At 38.3% G+C, this 24,703-nt stretch overlaps 1 protein-coding gene across 1 annotated transcript in view; it reads right to left on the bottom strand.

Annotated features, from left to right (window-relative positions):
• Positions 1–24,703, bottom strand: part of Arhgef38 (Rho guanine nucleotide exchange factor 38) — a 142,084-nt gene that overhangs the window by 75,139 nt on the left and 42,242 nt on the right. The window contains exon 3 of the mRNA XM_046459247.2: positions 5,603–5,726. Within this exon, the coding sequence (XP_046315203.1) occupies positions 5,603–5,726 (124 nt within the window). The remainder of the gene's footprint in view (positions 1–5,602; positions 5,727–24,703) is intronic.

Below are 24,703 nucleotides of genomic sequence, written 5' to 3' on the forward strand. Positions count from 1 at the left end.
TTTGTTCTCTGCTTGGAGAGAAATCACTCTCTCTTGAGAGTCCTCTTTGCTTGAGCCTTACTTTACTTTCACTTACAATAAAGTTCTCTTGCATGGATTTTGGTATCGGGCTTTAAATTCTCTTTTGTTGGAAAAAAAAAAGAGAACTGGACTTCTCTCTGTACACCTTGCTCTGTCAAAAGCTCTTTTGTATGTCACACCTGTGCTCTGTATGTCTCATGTCATTGCATTTGTTCAGCTTTTCTGGCATTCCGTAACCACAGTGACAACCCACCCCACCCCACCCTGCTAACATGCAGACTTGCATGCCCTCTTGCTTTTTGTAGCATTATTTCAAGCAAGGCCACTACAGAGGCAACAAGATATCTCCACTGTAGTGGCTGTTGTCTTATGGCGTATGGCTGAATCTCCTCAGTAATGGGCATTATACCACCTTCTTAAAGACTATATCCAATATCTAGAGAGTGATTAGTTCACCATCTTTACCTACTTATAAATCATCTCACTGGACACTTGTTAGCTTAAGATATCTTCTCACAGCTAATAAGCCTTTTCTCAGCTGGTATTCTTTTTTCTTCAACAAAATGATAGTTTTGTTCTTACTCTATAGTGACTCTGCATGGACAATATGTCCCTCCACATCTATTATTCAAAGGAAAAGCTGAAAAATACTGTGACTTGCTCTTTTCTACATCACTTATCTATGTTTCCCACATGATGACACCAAAAGCCTCTGTTCCCCTCTTCTTTCCTAAGCAACTCTTAAAATTCTACACAAAGGAATTAAAGGTCACATCCCCAAGTTATATCAACTGGCTGACATAAAGTTATTAAAAATGTTTCTTAAATTAGATTACAAACTTTAGAGACAGAGGTTGAGTAAATAAGTCACAAGTTATAAAACGTGGACAGGCATGCTACACCAAATTCTCAGGAACCTTGCAGGAACACTTCATGGTTCTGAGTTTAAGGTATAGGAGGGATGCCTTCATACATCCATCTCTCTTGGATGTCAATACTGCTGAAGGATTGACAGACTCTGGATTTATTAGTTTTACAGATAGAAAATCAACTGCTGATATCAGTTACCACCCACTGTGGGGTGTATCCTGAGACACTGGGACTATTTTGATCCAGAGACCCTTAAGAAGAGATTGATTTTCACTTGTAATTTTTGCATGGCTTCAATATGAATTTGGGGATAAAGAGAAATGGCCCCTCAATGGGAGTCTAAACTATAATACTCTATCCCAATTAGATTCCTTTTGCAGAAAAGAAGGAAAATGGTCAGAAGTCCCCTATGTATAGGCTTTGTTTTTACTGGGCAATCAAAAAGATTTATGTGCTCAGTGGCTTGGTGATTTCCTTATAGCAATTATGAGTCAAGACATTGTTGGCCTAGGGGATCCCCCCAAACTATACCTTCCTCCCTCTCAACAGTGCATTTCACACTCATATCTGTCAAAACCTAACTCTCCCACTCTCCCTCTGTACCCACCATCCCTTCCTACTGCTCTCACTCCCCCGATCCTTGTTTGACTCATCATAAGTCTATCTCCAGATTATGCCCATTACAAGAAACAAATGGAGAATTTGGGTCAGATTACAGATTTTTCTAAGCTAGATCTAAAACAAATCTAACAGGCTTTGGGGAAGTTTTCGTATGATCCTGATAAGTATATAGAAGGATTGCAACATTTAACCCAGGCTTTTGATCTAACCTGGAGAGATATAACAGTAATTTTGAGTCAAACTCAAAATTAGACAAACAGACACAGAGAGACATCTGTTAACAGAAGCTGCTGGGGCTTTGGGGATTGATTTACATATTACTAACACTATATACCCTGTGGGTTATTCAGCTGTTCCAACTGAGTACCCTAATGGAATTATGATGAATCAACTGGCAGGTGGCATGATCATTTGTTTCATGGCAGAACTTAGAAACCTATTGATTACATGAAATTGACCACTATCGATCGGGAGTTAGAGGAAAATCCCATGACTTTTCTAGAAAAATTGAGGGAAGCCTTAGTAAAATCTACACCTTTAGATCTTACATCTCTTAAAGGCAACATATTTTAAAAGATAAATTCAATATTCAATCCATCTCAGATATTGGAAAGAAATGACAAAAATTGGCAATGGACCCTGGGGCTTCTCTTGATGATCTACTCCAGGTAGTCTCCCAGGTTCTTTTATAACTGAGACTGAAAGGAAACTTTGAGGAACCAGTTAAAGGAGAAAAAGAGAGGCAAGAAATGGGTGCAATTATTGGCTGCAGTTCTTAGAGGGCACTCATTTCCTCTTCCATGGGACCCTCATGCCCCTAAATATGTCTGTCATCAGGACACTGGAAGAAAAATTGCAGTATTAAGGGCAGGCTTCCAAAGACTCCTTGCCATATATTTGGCAGGAGAGTCTTCTGGAAAGCTGATTTCCCTGAGGACAAAAGGGGCCTCAAAGATCAGATATTCTCGAAATGATGGCCTAAGAATAAGGATACCTTCAGAATCAGGTAGTGCCCCCAAACAGTCAACATCAGTAGGGCAGAACTGAGGGTAAAATTGGAGGTAAGAAATTGGGCCAATTACTTTTGGATACCAACCCTACCTATATAGTGTTTTAACCTCTTTCCCTGAACACCTTTCTGCTTATTCCTGCTTGGTGGTGGAAATTAGTGAAATACCGAAGGTAAGACATTTTACTCATCTTTGTTGCAGTTGGGAAGATATAATATTCACTCATTCTTTTTGGTAATGACTGAATATCCCATTCAAATATTGGGTTATGATAGCTTAACCAACTTAGGAGCTTGTCTAAGTTTTTCACTCAAGGCACTGTGTTCTTTTCTTTTGGTGTTGTCAGCAGTTGAACAATCAGAACAATTGATTGACACAACCCTGTTGGGTTTCTCCCTACAAGGGAATGACTAGATAAATGACAATCTTTACTAATAGAACAAAAGGAAAGAAACATATGCATTACAAATCACTACTCATGTAGATTTTAAATTATGGCCTGAAATAAGATTTTGTCACACCCACCTCATGGAAAAAGCCACACTTTCTAAACCAATTTCCAAGCTTTTGCAATTATTAAGGCCCATTTGAGCCAATCCACTCTTCATCTTCTACTATCAATGCTGGAATATCAAAGATATAAGGATGGTTACTATCAAATTTGGGATGGATATATATGGCTTATGCACACCATAGGACAAAATCAGAAGGCCCCAATCTGTTGGGAAGAATGCAGTCCCACTTATAAATGACTAATTCCATATGAGAGTTAGGATGGACACCAGAATCTCAATGTCAACATAGTGTAATTTTACAGGCTGATGATTGGTTTGGGACTAACTGGTTCCTCAGGCCTGGAATTAGATGGCCAGCACCCAGTTGGACCATTGGATATGTGGTACAAACTCATGGCCCTAGATTCCTCCAAGCTGGATGGGAAGATGTACTATTGGGTATTAAAGGAAGCAAGGGAGGTGGGCCCCCAAAATAGGATAACCTACAAACCTCCCCAATCTCAAGCATAGATGGGGATGATCTGTTTCTCATTGGAATGATAATTTAGCTTCACTGTTTATCTCACAAATTGGTCTAGAGAATGTAATCTGACCATTTATACCCATGCAGCTCTCCATGACACTGAGGAAGGTGGCATTCATAAGAAAAGCTGTTTTATAAAACTGAGTGGCCTTGGATGTTCTCACAGTAGCTCAGGGTGGTACTTGTGCCATCATTCAGACAGAATGTTGTGTTTATATTCCCAACAACTCTGAACTCAAGTTCTCAAAGATTTGCACTTTCAAATAGATCCTGTGTCCTTCCTGGCCTTGTCATGAGGACAACTTTTAGTTCATGGTTTTATGGAACTTCCTTGCGGAGGAAATTGCTAGTATCTATAGTCATTCTCAAACTCATTGGTGTATTTGGACATTGCTGTGTCTATTTTTTTTCTATCAATCTTATTCTAATACTTAGGGGTTTTTTTTTGTTTGTTTTTCTTGCAGGGCATCCGCCTCCCAAATTGTTTACAATCTGTTTCTACTAAATCAGAGATTTACTGTGGTTTCCTGGATAGGTCTTACTCATAATCCAGACCATTTCACTGACAGAGAATATTTGGGATACCTACCCTGTAGGCCTCTGCCCCTATTCAACAGAAAGTAGCTAATGATCTGACTTCATTGCCCTTATTCCTAAAGTGAATTAGGGTCTCCAATCCTTGAGAGGGGGAAATCTTAAGTAGTAGTTACTAATAAACAGTGAAATGCAAGGTCATGGCTTTTCTTTAAATTACTTTTAAGGCAAATGGGTCATCACATAACTTGTAAAAAATAAAAATCAGGTGTACAGACATGTACATTTAAAAGTGGCCAATTTCATGCCACTTTTAAACTTTTATTTCTAGTAACAAAAAGGACATAGTCAATAAAAATATAAGTTGTATGTTTGTGTCTATGTCTGTATATTTCAAAGAAAGGATTCCATCAAACTGATAATAACAGTTATTTATGGGGAAGACAGTGGCTTTGGAGAGGTGTATAAAGAGAACTTTCATCCTTACTTTAGTTACACTTCAAATGTTTTGCTGTTCTTGTATTGAGTGTATATTGTTTTATATTACTTATATATTACTGAGTGTATATTGTTTATATTGTATATTATGTGTGAAATAGAAAAACGTTAGTTTTTTATTTATTTATTTATTTATTTTATTGTTGGTTGTTCAAAACATTATATAGTTCTTGATATATCATCTTTCACACTTTGCTTCAAGTGGGTTATGAACTCCCATTTTTAGCCCATATACAGATTGCAGAATCACATCAATTACACATCCATTGATTTACATATTGCCATACTAGTGACTGTCATGTTCTGCTACCTTTCCTATCCTCTACTATCCCCCCTCCCCTCCCCTCCCCAGCGTTAGTTTTTTTTAGAAGAATTCCTAGTCTCAGATATACAAACCAAGAACTTCAAGGATTTTTTAGGAATGTCCAAGAAAGGGAAAGAATTAAAATTTGTCTCAAATTCACATGAGCTTGTAGTTGTTTTTAAAGATTTTACCAGAGTAAGAAAATGACTGTATCTAAGACTATTTGAGAGTAAAAGGGAAAAGAAATGAAAAAACAGAAACCCGTGTAATTTTTTTTATAAATCATATAAACTTCCCAAGTAAAAGATTTACTATTTAAAAATCAATCAATTCATAAGCATAAGATTTGAAAACATTGTGGCTAAAACCAGTAAAGCTATTAAAAGATTTAATTCTTTAAGGATCAAGTAAGTGTTAGCCATAAAACAAAATGAAAGAACATCTGGAAGGCAAAGAGGTTGAAAGATTGGAAATTAAAAAGCAAATTGTATGCTTAGTGCTACTGAGGGACTTCAGCAAATGGATATGAACCCATTTGAAAATAAATACAGAGTTTGTGTAATTACAATGAGCCTGAAGATGGATTTAGCATTTATATATCTCCTGGGAAGCTTTGTGAGTTAGCAACATAAAACCAAAGTACCATGAGGTTATTAAAATATTACTTCCTGTTGTATCATAGAACCTGAGAAGAGAATAAACATACCGATTACTTGTGTGGCTGGTTCCACATCAGTTGTGGCCTCTTCCAACAAGGACAGCAGCTTGGCTGATATCTGATGCACAGATTCAATGTTGCTAAACAAACTCTCCACATCCAGCCTGTCAATCTGAAGAAACACAAATATTGAGTACCAGCTGATGGAAATAAAAGCCTTCTATGTAGGATGCTTTCTCCTATAAACAGTAAGCATTAGATTTGCCAGTACATGCTGCCTCCATTAACCATTTCTGTAAACATTTTGGATTCAGAATTTCTAGAATAGATGTGCAGTTTTTCATTCTGGAAATTGAGATGGTGGTCTATTATTTTTGTCTTTAAGTATGTAGAGTTGAGAGTACAGCTACATAGTCTGATAAAAACCAGAATGGGAAGAAAATTTAGTCCTAACTGGTATTCTTAATTAATGCCCTTTAGGAAGATATATACCAGTGTGTATAAATTTAGAATATTTTGCTGCTTTCAAAACAGAAGACAAATCTCACCCTTGTCAAGTAACTATGTTCAGAGCTATTTTTAAACCATACATATTCTAAAAGTGATGACAAATAGATGGACTGGATTGCTTCTGGTTCTTTTCTTTAGAAATAAATGTTAATGGAAATATTCACCAAACACATACCATTTAAGGATTTATCATATTTGTAATTTCATGTACACCCTCAAAGTCATTCTTTCAATCAGTGTAATATTCTTAGATCTTATAGACAGTGCTTATAATAATGGATAATTATTAATTTATCCATTCTTTCATCAAACATCAACAAGCATCTTCTAGTTACTGAGAATTGGAATAGAAGGCAGACTCTGTCAAAGGTAGCAGCTGATTAGTAGTGGGACAGTCAACTATCCTGTGCCATCTCAGTGTGGTGAGACATATGCCCTGATTTTGGTGGATCTGATTCAGAATTCATCGCTTGAGTCAGATCTCCTTTCATGGTCAAATAGTGCTTATTCAGGGCATTACTGCACTGGTGCAGGCTCCACCAGGCACAGCAGGGAACAGGAGTGGGTACTATTTACCCATAATACTTACCAATAAGTATTGTTCCTGAGGTCATCAGTGAACAACTTAGTCATCAATAATCGGGGAGTTCAGTTAAGGAAAAGGAGCTGATGAACTAAGGGAAATTAGGAACAAGATGTATAAGATAAAATCAAGACCTGGAGGAATACTAGAGCTAAAGACCAACGACTTCAATCTCTTTCCCATGCTTTCAGAATAACTTTCTTAGGTATGCTAAGTCTATTTGAGGGGGGGAAGTGTGAGAAATATGCTTACCTGTGAGAAACACACTCACTTAACCCAAACCCAAAGAATGGGCTCTGAGACACAGGTACAGCAAAAAAAAAAAAAAAAAGTGAAACTTTAATGACAATCTTGCAAGATCAGGTTTCCTGGTGGTCAGTGGCCCTCAGAATGGTTACAGTCAGCATTTTATCCCTAGTGCTAAAACATTCGCCCCCACTCCCTGATTCCTCATTGGCTCAGTACTATGGGATACATAGTCTTCCCAAACGTCACTAGGCTTTACTATATCCTATTGGGTTATTTAAAGAAATAAAGGTTTAGTTTTCCCCATCTCCCTTCGTTCTCTTGTGGTGGGAAGTTCTTCTGAGGGTGAATTTTGACATGTACACAGATCTTACTTCTTTACGTAAGTACTATTTCTTAACCGACAATTCCTATCTCTATTGGTCCATTACCCCACCTCCTGTTTGCCAAGGGGCTGTTCAGGCGTGTGGACTTTGGATCTGCTGCATCCATAGGCTGTGGTGCTATTGTGTGAGTTAACTGCTTGTAACTTTCCATTCAGTTCTATTTCCCCTATTGCTGACTTCTTTACACCCCAATTTTACTCTTATGGCTAAATACTGTATTCTGAAAATGGACCACCGAACTTTCTATTTCTCACAGAAGGAGTCTGTTCTTTTTTTTTTTTTTTTATTCCATCCCTTTTTTGACATTGGCCCATCTATTGTTCTTCATATTGGGCACATATTATTTTGGTAAGGATATTTTGTCATTGAAATTAGAAGACTGACTTCAGATTCCACCTTTTAAAAACATGCAATTAGATCATGCTATACACATTTTTTTAACCATCTTGAAAAATTCCTCACTTTCCTATCATCAACCCTGTCCCAAAGAGAGCTCCAGTTTCATTTATAACCAAAGCCATATGACTGTATGCAACAATTTATTTCAATATTGGATTGGAAAATGTATTTTTTCACTATTTTAAGTATTCTAAAATTATCTGCATCTGCATAATAATCAATATATGATGATCACTGTTGACTCTTAGGGTTCTGACTTCATTGTCTCCCCAAATGTTTCTTCAACTAAACATTCACTTTCAAAGAAAAGAGCACATGTGATTCTTTCGCCTGAAATGTAGGGATATTCAGCACTTCCAGTTTCTATTTTAGGAAGTATATCTAAAAATTATACAAAATATCTAAAGGCATATAATGGTAGTGACTCTTGTTAATTACCACTTATGAAATTGTCATTTAATGATAACTTGCTTGAATTTTAATTTAATGATAATCATTAATTTAACATTTAATGATAATTTATTATCAATTGTTCGGAAGTCACATATTTTTGCCTACCACTGATTTAACACACTAAAAGAATTGCCTTCTGGGTAGTAATTAAATTCACAAAGGTATAACTTTGCATAGGGCCATATGTTTTCCAAAACTTGTGTAGGAATCAAGTTTTTGTACATTGATTTGTTTTAAATGTACTGGCTCTTTATTTCTTCAAGTCACTTCTAAAATAATTCCTTCCAAGTGTGAAATTTTATCCCCTAATTTACTCACTTTATAAGGTAGAAGATTAAATGTGGTTTATATAATATATCCCTATTATTATTTCATTTTGTTGTGGACACTTTATTCTGCAGACTTGAAGTGCTTCATATTTATTATTTCACACATTACTCCAACTTCTCTGGAGAGTGTGAACCAGTTTGAAGATAGGAAAACTAATGCAAAGCCAAAACAGGTATAATACTCAAAATTATGCAAGAAGCTCAAGACAGAGTTAGGACAGGAAATTGACCTTTTAGTTCTATTCCTTAATCCACTATCAGCACTACTTTGCCACCTCTATTTCAACTGTTTTGGTTTGTTGCTAATTTTCTTACCAAGTTGTTATTTCCTCAAATTTATTACCCAAGGTCACTATTCTGCATATCTAATTTGGATTATAAATCCACTTAGCATGAATCTAAATTCTACATCCTATCTATAATCTTAGCTCAGTGCAAAAAATACTAAGTAACAAAAATTTAAGTTTTAATTCCATTTCTTCCTGAAGGACAGAAAGGATTAAAACATCAATTGGCCTGGTTTCAATCATATCACCATGGGCCCATGGGTATTCTGTGAATCATAAAATGAATTCACATCAAGTCACTGCTGTTCTGAGGAACAAACAAATGTCTGGTCCAAATAGGCTTTTAAAACTGACAGATGATTTTATGATTACCGACATAAATCAAGGAAACATACACATATATATTTATTAATCATTTACTAGAAATAAGCAATGCTCTAAGAGCTTAAAAGTTGAATTATATTTTAAGTGGATTAAAAGTTAGTTTTTGAAAAGGACTTAGTGTAAAAGTATACGCTATTCTAGGCCAAATCAATATACAGTAATTCAGACTTCACCAAAAAAAAAAAATAAGGTCAGTGTTTACACTAAAAATTTAATTAGTTGCTTTATGAAAGTATTCATCATGAAATATACTGCAAATGACAAGTTTTCATTACATTTAAATAATGACTAGATTTTAAAATTAGGTGGCATGATGCCTCCAGCTTTATTCTTTTGCTTAGGATTGCTCTGGCTGTTCCGAGTCTTTGTAGTTTCCATAAAATTTCTAGGACTTTTTTTCTATCTCTTTGAAAAATGTCTTCAAAATTTTGATATAAATTGCATTGAATCTGTAGGTTGCTTCGGGTCATATGGACATTTTAATAAGATTATTTCCCAGTTCAAAAACACCTGATATCCTCCTCCCATTTTTCTGAGATGACTTCAAATTTTTTCATCAATATTTTGATATAGAAAACTACTATAAAGCTATAGTACTCAAACCAGCATGGCACGGGCGTAAAACTAGATGTAGAGATTAATGGAACAAAATAAAAAACCCAGAAGTAAATCCACACACTTATTCTGCATTGATTTTCAACGAAGGTGCCAAGGACACACAATGAGGAAAGGACAATCTCTTTAATAAATTGTGGTGAGGAAACTGGCTTTCCACATGCAGAAGAATGAAAGTGGACCCTTTTCTAACACTACATACAAAAGATCAACTCAAAATGGATTAAAAATTTATACATAAGATCTAAAATGGTAAAATCATTGGGGGAAAATCAGAGTATGTGTCAATACTCAGACCAATGTCACATTGGTCTGAGTATTGACACATAAATATATATTTTTGGTACCAGAGGTTGAACCCAGAGGTGCTTAATCACTGAACCACATCCCCAGCCACTTTTTATTTTTTTATTTTGGTACAGGGTTTTGCTAAGTGCTTAGAGCCTTGCCAAGTTGCTGAGTCCGGCTTTGAACTTGTGGTCTTCCTGCCTCAGCTTCCCAAGCCACTCTGATTACAAGTGTGCACCACTGTGCCTGACTGATATTTTTGGATAGATCCAAAAGCATAGACAACAAAAGTAAAAATAAACAAATGAGATTACATCAAACTAAAAAGCTTCTGCACAACAAAGAAAATAATCATGGAATGGAAGAAAATATGTGCAAACCCTACATCCTATAGGGGTTAATGTCCAAAATACACAAAAGCTCAACCAAACCATATAACTAGTAATGAAAATGGACAAAAGACCTGAGTAGATATCTCTTAAAAGAAAACATACAATGTCCAATAAGAATATGAAAAAATGCTCAACATAAATCATCAGGAAAACACAAATTAAAAACACAATAAGACAGCACTTCACACCTGTTACAATTTCTATTATCAAAAGGACAAAGATGTGATGAAAAGAATACCTTTGTACTTCGGAGGTCTAAGTGTAAATTAGTGTAGCCATTGTAGAGAACAGTAGGGATTCATCAAAAATTAAAAATAGAACTGCTCTATGATCTAGCAATTCCTTTACTGAATCTATATCCAAAGGAACTGAAATAAGAATGCCAAAGAAACATCTGTACTCTCATGTTTACAGTAGCATTATTCACAATAGCCAAGATATGCAGTCACCCTAACTGTCCATCTGGATGAATGGATAGGGAAAACATGGTACAGCTATATAATGGAATTTTATTCAACCTGTAAAAAGAAGAAAATCCTGCTATTTTGACAACATTGATGAACTTGGAATACCTTATTTTAAGTAAAATAAGCCAGATATAGAAAACAAATACTGCATGAATCTCACTTATATGTGGAATGTAAAGCGATCAAATTATAGAAACAGAGTAAAATGATAATTACCAGATGCCGAAGCCTGAAAGCCTTCAAGGAAATTGGTAAAAAGCAAAATTTTAGTTAGATAGGAGGAATACATTCAAGAGATCTATTGTACATAACAGTAACTGAAGTTAATATATTGTATACTTGAAAATTGCTGAGAGTAGATTTTAAGTGTTTTCGCTACAAATACAAAGAAGATAAATAGGTGAGGTAATGCATAAGCTAAATTGCTTGATTTATGAATTTCACAATGTATGCATATATCAAAACATCATGTGTTATACTATAGATATTCTATTTTTCCTTGTAAATTAAAATGTAAATTTTTGAATCACCGACTTTATAGTAATATGCATACAAAAATTCCTGGGTATAAAAGTATAAGCAAAGGAAAACATACTCATAAAATTACATTAATTTAAAGATATAAGCCTTGGTACAAAATTATTTTGTCCTCTATGAGAATCTTACTTGAATTTTTCTACTTTTACATTCCATCCTAATGTTTTTGGTTAGCTCAAAAATGCTTTGCCTTTATGTAACTTTCAAACATTCTACCCATCTGAAATGGAATCAGGTAATAATAGTGTTTTTCCAGGAGTTTTGCCCAACTTTGTCCCTTCTTTTGCATTTTTGGGGGCCCAACTTTGTCCCTTCTTTGCATTTTGGGGGGCCAGGGGCAGGAAGACTATGACTTTTTATCTTCATCTGATCCTGTCAGAATTTTAGTCACAGTGCCTTTGTCTCTTCCCCATTCCCTACAGAGGTGAGCGTGGGACCTAGCTAACTGATCCATGCATCCCTAACTGTCCAATTAGTAATTAGTCTAAGATGAGCAGATTCCCAGGCAGAAGCAATGAAAATCTTCACTGACTTTTAATAAAAGTTACATAGGGCCTGGGCTGTAATCCTAAGTATCTGCTATGTTCTGAATGATTGTGTGTCCCCGCCCACCCCTGCCTTGAATTCATGTTAAAATCCTACTCCCGCACCCCTAAACCACACAAGGCAATAGTACTGGGCTGGTGGGACTTTGGGTGGTGATTAAGTTGTAGGTGCAGAGTTCTCATGACCCTTATAAAAGAGACCTGAGAAAAAACCTTTTGCACCTCTTGCCATGTAAGGTTATGGCTAAAAGAGAGTTTCCTAGGAGTGGCCCATCACCAGACATTGAGTCTACTGGCACCTTAATCCTGGACTTCCCAGCTTGCAGGATGGTGATAAATAAATTTCTGTTGTTTAAGCTATCTAGTTTACAGCATTTAGTTATAAGAGTCCAAAAGAACAAGTCAGTATGTAAGTTTTTGTCTTCAGTAGTCATCTTTATGTAAGAACTCGACTATTATAAAGTGAACACAGAGGAAAGCTAAGCCTAATGACATTGCAGTAAGCCCCTGGATCTAGACTTGCCTAGAGAAAAAACATCTGTATTACATAACCAATAAATTGTATTTTTAATTTAATCTAGTTTTAATTTTGTTACCTACAACCAAAAGAAGACTAATACACTTTTAATTGTAGCCAAAATCTTACTTCCTCCAGGAAATATTTTCCGCTGTTTTGTTAGAATTAAACGCTCCCTCTCCCACCCATTCATAACTCTTTTAAAATTATTATTTTAATTATACAAATTTATGTGGTACAATGTAATAATTTGATGTTTGTATCCAATGCATAATGAACAATTCAGGAAATATAGTTAACATTTCCATCTCCTGAAACATTTTTTTTTTCAAATTTTTTGATCAATATGTGACAATTTGTATCTTAGTACATTCACAGAGCACAGTGTAATACTTCGATATAGGTATGCTGTATATACCAAATGGGGGTAATTGACATCCACCTCCTTATCATTGCTTTGTGCTTGGAGACTTTGAACTCCTCTCTTCTAGTTACTCATAAAATATATAATGGGTATTGTGAACTGTAGTGCCCCCACTGTCTGTAGAACCCTAGAACTTATTACTTCTATTACTGTGTCTAGGTACTCATTAACCAACCTTCCATTACTCCTTTCATTCATTTACTCTAGTAAACACTTTTATTCATCAACACCTTTTTTAACATCCACCTATGAGAAAACATGCAGAATTTGTCTTTCTATGTCTTATTTGTTTTACTTAACATAAAGTCCTCCAGTTTTATTCATTTTTCTGCAAATGATGGGATAGCATTATTTTATTTTTGAGAGAGAGAGAGAGAGAGAGAGAGAGAGAGAGAGAGAGATTTAATATTTATTTTTTTTAGTTTTCGGCGGACACAACATCTTTGTTTGTATGTGGTGCTGAGGATCGAACCCGGGCCGCACGCATGCCATGAGAGCGCGGTACCGCTTGAGCCACATCCCCAGACCCAATAGCATTATTTTATAACTGAAAATATTCCATTGTGTGTATTACATTTTCTTTATGCTATTCCTTCATTGATAGGTATCTAGATTGATTCTATATCCTAGCTTTGTGAAAAGTGTGGCAAAAGACATAGGTGTGCAAGTATCTGGTAGATATGCTGCTCTCCTTTCCTTTGGATATATACCCAGAAGTGGGATAGCTGCACCGTATAACAGATCAATTTTTAATTTCTTGTGGAGTTTTCGTATTGTTCTCCATACTGGCTGTTCTAATTTATATTTACACCAACACAGTAAGAGAGTTCTCTTTCACTGCCCTATTTTTACCAACACTTGGTATTTTTTGTCTTTTTGATAATGACCATTCTAACTGGGATGAGAGAACATCTCATTGTGATTTTGATTTGCATATCTCTGATGGCTGATGAAGTTGGGCATTTTTTCATAAATTTTCTGGCTATTTGAATTCCTTCTTTTGAGAAATATCTACTCATATCCTTTGCCCATTTTATAATTGGATTATTTGATTTTAAGTTGCTTACATATTCTAGACATTAAACCCTAGTCAAATGGACAATTTGTAATTTTTTTCTTTGTAGGGTGCCTCTTAATTCTGTTGATTGTTTCCTTTGCTCTTACAACAGTCTTGTTCTGTATTATTCACTGTTTTTATTGAACTCCATTTTATATGGGCTGGGGATACAGCTCAGTTGGTAGAGTGCTTGCCTCACATGCACAAGGCCCTGGGTTCAATCCCCAGCACCACAAAATAAAATTATATATAATATATATCATATGATATATATTATTTATATTACATACATCAGGGATATTTACTAATTCATCTTTCTCTCTGTTAGAATTGTGAGTTCATCTATGTGATTTATTTCGATACCCTATGGTATCTAATAGAATCCTAGGCATGTACGTAATTAATAAAATTTGACAATTTGAACTGAGTTGAATTTCTACAATTTAAATAATCTATTTACTTTTGTGGGAACCATTAATAAATCTTTTTTAAAATATGACCATTTCACAGAGCTCTGAATAACAAATAGGCAAGGATCTAAAGTAGCTTTAAAAAATCAAAATTTCCTAATTTGCTTGTTCAAACTATCATAATAAGTGAATATTTTATAATTTCCCACTTGATTTTGTGTACAAATTTCAGTTCTTTGTTTGGCCAATTAGTGTACCTGGCAAATTTGCTGTCAGAGCCAGTCCTCATCCTTAGCTTACACTTGGCAAGATCCTGTTTATGGTTTTCCGTTTAACAATAAACAGTTGACTGGGTGACTCAGCTTAAATCAACTCACAGGGAGGAATAACCAAACATCCTTAGGTGTCAAGCAAACTCCGAACACTAATACCTTTAAAAATGAACATTGAAGTCTGGGAACAAACTTTAAAAAAATTCAACTATTATCATAAGAGCAGTTCCTGTTCATTGTAGAAAATTGAGGATGGATAGATACAAGAGAGTAAAAAAGAAAATGCAATCACCTATAATTCACACAGTGGTAAGTACTGATGATACTTCCAGGTGTATTCTTCCAGATTGTTCCCCCACCTGGTATGTGCATGTTATATACTTCAAATAGAGTTTAAAATTTTTTAATTTAACACACACATCTTTTCATGACATTAATTTAGTTTCACCACTATTAATATGAACATTATGTGGAAATATCATGGTCTTCTTAACTAGTCACTAAATCTGTGAAATCTAAACAGATTGCCTTTTATACTATTACAAACAGCTAGTTCCTTGATTATTTCTTTATGATAATTTCATAAATATAATTATTGAGCTAAAGTCATTAATATTTTTAAGAATTTAAACAAGTTTGGGCAATTCGTAAACATTGTTTTCTTCTAACAATCAGTGGATTAAAAACCCTTAGCTGGATATTATTAGCCTTATTGGAAATACATTTTAAAGCCCCTAATTTCATGACCAAAATCATAACACTTAAAAGTTCTACTATATGTACATGACTTTTATAAAATAATTATAGAAGACAGAAGTAAATAAGCAGCATTGCTTTTGAGGAACATGGTAATTTCCATGAATCAAATGCTCCTCTGGAAATTGTTTCTAGAAAAGAGTTAAAATTTTCTATTTTGGGGTGGATTGGTAGTAAATGTAGATCCAAATAGGACACAGTCTGGATTCTCTGCACTTACTCTGGTGATGAATATTATAATTCAATAGGGAATATTCACTGTGGACATGATTTGAAGTGGTTGAACAAAACCTTGGTCCTATCTATTTTTTTATACCACAGCTCCATGCACAACATTATGGTGAGACCTGGGTGTATTCCCTAAATTAGGTCACTCCATTAATAATGCAGAAACTGTCAAAGCCCAATGATAAGGAGACTGTAACAAGTAAAGAGAAAGAAAGCTGGAGATTTATAAAATATACACTTAAGAAGCAGAGACCCAATAGGGACCTTCTGAGAGGAAAAAACTAGATCTTGTTTTATTTTTTAGTGTAGAAACTGAGAAGGGGAATGCTCGTGAGACAGAAATTGCAGCAAGTAGAAAAAGAGGATGTTGGCAGAAAGCCCTGGCAACCACTGGGCTTAGATAATTATCTAATTACCATGGCATTTACTGAGACAGTTGGCTTATAGATTACAATGCTTTTCAGGGTAAACTAGTCATTATTTCATCAGGTTTCTCAAAACTGCAGATTTGTATGTGTGAAACTTCCTACTGTGAAACTAGATTCCAAACTGGATAATTAAGTCAAACTACAAGTTGAATCAATATCACAGCTAGACAGTGAGTTTTTTAACCAATCTTGCAGTTAAATAGCCAAGTTACCAGATAACTGCTCAGAAACATTCCAGGCCAGAAGATAAAAGTGTAAACAAACCTACACCAGTTCAGAGATGTCAGCTCCTTTGCAGAAAGAAGGGTTGTTACCCTGAAAGGAAGTATATGTAGAAGAGAAGAGTCAATGGAGGTGAAGAAAGGCCAGAACAGAGACGGGTCAAACTCAAGAATTCCCTGAGCTATGAAGTCCATCCCGGCTTGTTCAGACTAATAATTGAAAAGTAAGGTCCTTGCACTGATATTCCTGGATGAAAAGTAGGTAGTTGACAGGTCCCTTTCTGCCTTTATTGCTCTTAGGAAAAAAAAAAAAAAACTTAGTTGGTGGTGATTTGGAATGGTTACTTGGTCTTCAGGTTTGCCATCCTTTCCTATTTTGAATTTTGAATTGAATTATGAAATGCTAATATGAAATGCTCAGAGACTATATAGGACTGTTAGGAATAACCCTCTGATCGGAAGGGCCAGTACATTTTGTGATCCTTTCAGAAATTCTGAAAACAAAAGTGTTGAAAAAACACTGCGGTTATATGGTTAAAATATAAAATAAAATAAATTGGAAATTATAAGAAAAATACACACATTATGTATGCCCCAAGTTAGCCAAAATTATTTGTAAAGGCTTCTGGCTGGGCATGATGAACAAAGGAAACATTCTGTGCTTGATCACCTGAGTACTCTCGAGTGTGTGTGTGTATGTGTGTGTGTGGTCTTCTGCACATATACTCAAATGGAGAGCTTATAACAGTACTCTTAATATTTTCAAGATATTCTTCAGACCTACTATCTTCAGGCCTACTCTCTGATATGAAGAGTGATTTAGCTCAACACTACTTTTTCTCCCACATATAGTAATAGAGTAACAAAGTTCTAATTTCCAATAATACTAGCAAAGACTACAGGAGTCCTGGACTTACTACAAATAATTTTGAAAAGTTAGAAAAAGGTTTTGTAAAATTTTAAAAAGTAAAAGAAAAATTTCCTTAAGATGATTGACGAAGTAAGAAAAGAAGAGTATGAATGAATTTGAAAAAAAGATGTGGTGGGCAGGTGAGAGATGGTAACTTGGTGAGAGCAAATATCTTAAAGACTGTAAGTTCTGGAGTTTCCAGGATTGGCCATTTAGTCACTAGCATTCCCACACACTCTCCTGCAGGGAATCTCACATATTTGAGCACTGTGATTACTCTCTGGAGGTGAGTCATGACCATTTAAAACATTCAAAAGATTTCCCGGCTCCTGGTATAGGAACTCTGTGTGGTCTTGTCTTTGCTTACATTTTCTGCTTTTCTGTGAACTTGGCACTCCAGGAACTGATCGCAGGCTGGTCCATGTGATATTTCCTTTCCCAGGTGGTCTTCTCAGAATCCAATGATAGTAAACATAATAGACGGTAAAAATCACACATTTCCTGCTCAACTGAGGCATTGATTCCTCAGCTGTCAAATACCAAACTAATATGGTTTGCCAAATACAAAACTTAGGAGATTTCATTGGACTGTTTCAGAATCACTTGTGTTGACCACAAGCCTGAGAAATCTAAAAGAGGCAGTGGTGGTGGAAAGGAGCTGGCTCAGTTGGGTTGAATGCATACTCTGACATGTTTTCAAGGCAAGGGCTACAGGAATGTTTCCCAGGGATGGCACGTGGATCCTGTGAAGGAATGAGCAGTTGTGAGCTCATCTCTGATATGGCCTAGAGGACTAAAAGGGAAGAACAGGGAGGTACCTTCTGGATGCCTGAGGATTGAGGAAAGAGATGCAGTCAAGTCATCTTCAGGACAGAGCTTCTGCCCCCAGAGTGGAAATTTGCAGAAAGAGGTCAGGAGAACACGTATAAGGGAGTCACATTATTACATCTGGAAGGTCCAAAGAATGTGAAGCCCGTCTATGATGCATTGCTTCTTGGTCTTTTGGCTAAGATCAAGTGCAGTCTATAATGGCACCAGTTCAGGTAGACCTTTCCCCTTTCTTATCTCTCCATTCCCATCCTCCGATGGGATCAGAAGCTGCCTAATAAGCTAGCTGCAGTACCAGGAGGACAAACTGGGAGGAAGCCATCTATGCTTCCCTCTACCCCTTCAAGTTTCCAGGTAGAGAAGGCCTGATCTGAGGGACAGTCGGTGTCTAAGTCACAGCTCAAAGTAATATCTGGGACTGACTTTCTAATTTCTGAGTTGAATTGTGTTTGTTACTTCAAGTCTATTATGTAAGACTTGAGAGAAAAATCATTGGCTTGTCAGTTTGCATCCAGAGGCAAGGCAGAATTTTGCACTGTGTGTACTTCAAAGGTTTGGTGAGAGATAAATATAAAATTACCTTTTGATTGAACCTCAAGTCATCTTTGTTTGGCACACAGGTTTCAATCATATTTCAAGAATTCTGCTGTATTTCTTATCTTTTATTCCATTCATTCCTTACAAAATACTGTTATATCTACTTCTTCCAATGAAGAATCAAAGCTCAGAGAAGTTAAAACATTTGACCCAAATCACATAGTTGTGGGTCATAGAGCCAAAAGGAGTAAGACTGTCTGACATGAACATTCTAGAATTTAATTAACACCCCAGGCCACTGAGTCTCTGTTTTGATGGGCTAACTTGGAATGTTCCCTCAATAGTCAGGGAACATCTCCCCTAAAAAGCCTGTCATAATCATGTACACAAGGCTAAGTAAGGTCTCTGCCTCCACAACCAGCATGTATCTCTACCAATGTAGTTGATCACAATATTGTGAAATTATTCATGTGCATGTCTGGCTCTCCCATTTGACTATAAATTGTGAACACTAGCTGCTGTGTTGTATTCATCTCAATTTCTCCAGTGTTTAGCATTTAGCACCTTTGCTATAAAGATACAGTGAGAAAGATTACCAAAGATAAAAAAGGTAAGTGAATAGTTGTTAGGTTAAGTACTCATGTGGGCTTCACCACACTACAAGGCATCATGATTAAGCCTCAGGCTTTGGAGTCTGGCTTCTTAATTTTTAATCTTATTCTGCCACATTTGGGTAAATTACTTAACCGCTAAGCACCAAGAATTTCTCATTTATAGAGACACCTATTTCATGGGTTGTTGCGAGGACTATATGAACTAATATAAATAAGATGTTTAGAATAGTGGCAGTACATAATAAAAATCCAATAGATTTTAGCTATTATTTTTATTAGAAGGAAGACTATGGAATGAATTTTAACCAAACTGCTAGCTGAAACAGGCAGTCCCCAAACCAGACAAGAATGTTTCAAATGTTCATTGATTTGTAAAAATGGACCTCCCAGTGTGTTCATCCAGAACCAGGCAGGATTTTCCCACTAGAGAGTTTACATGTGCTCCTCACATTACACTCTGAATCCAGAGTGTCACATAGAAAAAAAGAAGCAGATATGAGATTTAATTTGGGGAAACAGAGCCAGTCCCTGAAACATCTTAATAATTTCTCACTTCCCTCTTTTGGGCAACTACATCTTTGTTAATCACATAGTTGTGGGTCATAGAGTCAAAGGAGTAAGACTGTGTGACATGAACATTCTAGAATTTAATTAACACCCCAGGCCATTAAGTCTGTTTTGATGGGCTAACTTGGAGTGTTCCCTTAATAGTCAGGGAACATCTCCTCCAAAAAGCCTGTCATAATCTAACCTAAAGGTACTCCAGCCCACAGTTTTTAATTTGCCTGAGTTCTAGAAGAGGCTTAAAATTCAGCTGCCTGATTTTGCTGAGTACACTCAGAATGATGGAAACAAGTCTCAGCCCTGAGTGGGGGCAGATGTTTGAGTCGCCATCTATTACCTGTACCACCAAATTCCAGACTCCAAACTCTAAAGTCAACACAGGCTCTCCTCTGTTGCCCCTGCCTCTGACATTGATAGATGAATCACACTATCTACAACATCCTGTTAGCCTCTTTTTGGTCAGTCCCTAAAACTCTGTGAGGCTCCACTTTGTGTCTCTGAAAAGGCTTTTAAACTCATCTTCATTCCCCCTAATCCCTAATCTGTTCACTTGATACTTACTGATTTGTCTTCATAAAACTAAGTCTAGAGGAGAGGAAGATGGTGGCGAGGGGAGTGAATTGCCCCCGTGTGCTGCTTCACTGTGTGGGAGTATGACAAGTCAGGACGGCTAAAGGATATCTTGTTAGGAATTTCCAGCAATAGTGGGGTGCTCCGGAACCTGGAGGAAGGATTTCCATCGCACGAGGATCGGCTACGGGGACTCAAACGCGAGAGGTTTGTCGCACGGAGGGTAACACTGCTTATTCAGCAAATCGCCCCGAGGCTAGAGTCTGCAGCGCGCGCTGGGAAACGAGGAGATAGCGACGCAGGGATACAGCGCTGCAGTTTCTGCCAGCCGTGCAAGCACTGTACTCAGGGCTGAATTCTGGGTTTGAGACGGGGGAAGGAAGCGGTCCATCTCGGTTCTCCACACCGGTCAGACCACAGAGGAGGCCAGCAGCCACCATGTTGGAAAGCTGACGTCACCATCCCTGTTTTCGACTGACCGCAGCTCATTCAGCCATAGAACAGGTAATTTCAGGCAGCCATTCGCCTGCGGCTTGCAGACAGATTGCTAGGGTTCAGTGCCTGGGGGCTTCTTAGAACCTGATCTTATCGGAGCGAACACCGAGCGTGGGGCGGCCGAGTTCCGGCTCCCGGAACCGCCCTGGCCCAGGGCTGGGGAGCCTGCGGAGGCTGCTTCTGGGACCCTGCTCCTATCAGAGCATACACCAAGCACTAAGCGGCCGAATTCCGGCTCCCGGAACTGAGCCCGCGGGGACTGCTTCTTGGAGCCTACTCTTATAGGAGCTTACACCGAGCACGGAGCGGCCGAGTTCCGGCTCCCGGAACTTCCCTGGCCCGGGGCTAGGAGCCTGCGGAAACTGCTTCTCGGTCCGGGACATGCTGAGGGCCGGTCAGGACTCACCCGTTGCTTTGGTTGCCCGGCAAGGGGAACGAAATGCTGCCATTCGCATAGGATACCAACATGGCAGAGATCTGATGTCATCAGAAAGCGGCGGAGGAGAGAACTTCATCAATACCAGCGGCGACAGAAACAGTTGGTCTCCTGGTAGGGGGAGGTGAGGCACAGACACCCGAGTCTCCTCAATTTGTCGTCGAGCCAGAGGGGAGGAGCCGGGCCGCCGCCAGCGCCCGGAGCAGGCCCAGCGGCTCGCCAGCGTGGTGACCGCATGACCCCAATTGGAGAGGGGGCGGAGCGGAGCCGCCACCCGCACCCGCAAGGTGGGCAGACCCGCGACCCAGTGGTACATGGGCGTGGTAGGAGGGGCAGCACAGAGCCGCCGTTCGCGCTTGCAAGGTAAACAGACCTGTGACAGCCTGGTGGGTCAGGCCCAGTGGCCTGCCAGTGTGGTACACACGTCACCCCAACTGGAGTAGGGGCAGAGGAGATCCTTCTCCCACGCCCGGATCAGGCCCTGCCGGTGTGGTGGCCACGTGACCCCAATTGGAGTGGGGGCGGAGCGGAACCGCCACCCGTGCCCGCAGGGTGAGCAGACCTGTGACCAACCTGCAGATCAGGCCCAGGGGTCCACAGGCGTGGTAGGAGGGGCAGGGCAGATCCGCCGCCCGAGCCTCCAAGGTAGGCAGACCTGCAACAGACCGGCGGATCAGGCCCAGGAGCCTGCCGGCGTGATACACACACCACCCTAATTGGAGTAGGGGCAGAGCAGAGTCGCCGCCCGTGCCAGGAACAGGCCCAGCGTCCTGCAGGCGGGGTAGTCACGACACCCCAATTGGAGTAGGGGCAGAGCAGAGCCTCCACCCGTGCCCGAAGGTGGGCAGATCTGCGACCGACCAGCGGGACAGGCCCAGTGGCCTGCCAGTACGACAGACACGTCACCCCATTTGGAGTAGGGGCAGAGTAGAGCCGCCGCCCGCGCCTGCAGGGTAGGCAAACCTGCAACCGACCGGCGGATCAGGCCCGGTGGCCTGCCAGCGTGGTACACTCGTCACCCCAATTGGAGTAGGGGCAGAACAGAGCCGCCGCCAGCGCCCAGAACAGGCCCAGTGACCTGCCGGCATGGTAGCCACGACACCACAATTGGAATAAGGAGAGAGCAGAGTCGCTGCCCGCGCCTGCAGGAAAGATACGCAAGCAGTATGAAAAGACAAGGAAAGAAAGGACCACAAGCAATGCAGGTCAACGCAACTTTAGAAGAGGTAACAGCTGCAGCAGATGGAATGTCAGATAAAGAATTCAGGATATACATGCTTCAGATGATCTGGAGTATCAAGGAAGACATTAGACAGCAAAATAAGACAATGAAAGATCACTTCGACAATGAATTACGCAAACAAATCCAGGAAGCAAAGGATCAACTATACAGGGAGATAGAGGTTATAAAAAACAAACAAACAGAAATCCTAGAAATGCAGGAAGCAATAAACCAACTTAAAAACTCAATGGAGAATACTACCAGCAGAGTAGAACACTTAGAAGATAGAACATCAGACAATGAAGACAAAGTATTTCAACTTGAAAAGAACATAGACAGCTCAGCAAGACTGTTAAGAAACCATGAGCAGAACATCCAAGAAATATGGGATAACATTAAGAGACCAAACTTAAGAGTCATTGGGATACAGGAAGGTACAGAGCTCCAAACCAAAGGAATGAGCAGTCTATTCAATGAAATAATACGAGAAAACTTCCCAGACTTGAAGAATGAGACAGAATCCCAAATCCTAGAAGCCTACAGGACGCCGAATGTGCAAAATCATAAGAGATCCACACCTAGACACATTATAATGAAGATGCCCAACATACAGAATAAGGAGAGAATTTTAAAAGCTACAAGAGAAAGGAAGCAGATTACATTAAGGGGTAAGCCAATCAGGATAACAGCTGATCTTTCAACACAGACTCTGAAAGCTAGAAGATCCTGGAATAACATATTTCAAACACTGAAAGAAAATGGGTTCCAACCAAGAATTGTGTATCCAGCGAAATTAAGCTTCAGGATGGAAGATGAAATTAAAACCTTCCACGATAAACAAAAGTTTAAAGAATTTGCAGCTAGAAAACCATCTCTTTAAAACATCCTCGCCAAGCATTACAGGAAGAGGAAATGGAAAATAACAATGAAAACCAACAGTGGGAGGTAGGACAGTAAAGGGGGGGAAAATAATCAAAGAGGAAAACAAACCATGTTTAGTAACAGAAATAAACAAATATGGCTGGAACAACAACCCATATCTCAATAATAACCCTAAATGTTAATGGCTTAAACTCACCAATTAAGAGACACAGGCTAGTAGAATGGATCACAAAACAAGACCCAACAATATGCTGCCTACAGGAGACGCATTTGATAGGAAAAGACATACATAGGCTGAAGGTCAAAGGTTGGGAAAAATCATATCACTCATATGGACTTCGGAAACAAGCAGGAGTGTCCATACTCATATCAAATAAAATAGATTTCAAGCCAAAGTTAATCAAAAGGGATAAAGAGGGACCATACATACTACTTAAGGGAACCATACACCAACAAGACATAACAATCATAAATATTTATGCCCCAAACAATGGTGCAGCTATGTTCGTCAAACAAACTCTTCTCAAGTTCAAGAGTCTAATAGACCACCATACCATAATCATGGGAGACTTCAACACAACTCTCTCGCCACTGGACAGATCTTCCAAACAAAAGTTGAATAAGGAAACTATAGAACTCAATAACACAATTAATAACCTAGACTTAATTGACATATATAGAGTATACCACCCAACATCAAGCAGTTATACTTTTTTCTCAGCAGCACATGGATCCTTCTCAAAAATAGATCACATATTATGTCACAGGGCAACTCTTAGACAATATAAAGGAGTAGAGATAATACCATGCATCTTATCTGATCATAATGGAATGAAACTGAAAATCAACGATAAAAGAAGGAAGGAAAAAGCATACATCACTTGGAGAATGAACAATAGGTTACTGAATGATCAATGGGTTATAGAAGACATCAAGGAGGAAATTAAAAAATTCTTAGAGATAAATGAAAACACAGACACAACATATCGGAATCTATGGGACACATTGAAAGCAGTTCTAAGAGGAAAATTCATTGCTTGAAGTTCATTCCTTAAAAAAAGAAAAAACCAACAAATAAATGATCTCATACTTCATCTCAAAATCCTAGAAAAAGAAGAGCAAAACAACAGCAAAAGAAGTAGAAGGCAAGAAATAATTAAAATCAGAGCTGAAATTAATGAAATCGAAACAAAAGAAACAATTGAAAAAATTGACAAAACTAAAAGTTGGTTCTTTGAAAAAATAAGCAAAATCGACAGACCCTTAGCGATGCTAGCGAAGAGAAGAAGAGAGAGAACTCAAATTACTAGCATACGGGATGAAAAAGGCAATATCACAACAGACACTTCAGAAATAC

This window comes from Marmota monax, unplaced genomic scaffold, assembly GCF_021218885.2.
Source record: "Marmota monax isolate L192 unplaced genomic scaffold, Marmota_monax_Labrador192_F-V1.1 WCK01_AAM20220418_F8-fsc00002, whole genome shotgun sequence".
Classification (NCBI taxonomy): domain Eukaryota; kingdom Metazoa; phylum Chordata; class Mammalia; order Rodentia; family Sciuridae; genus Marmota; species Marmota monax.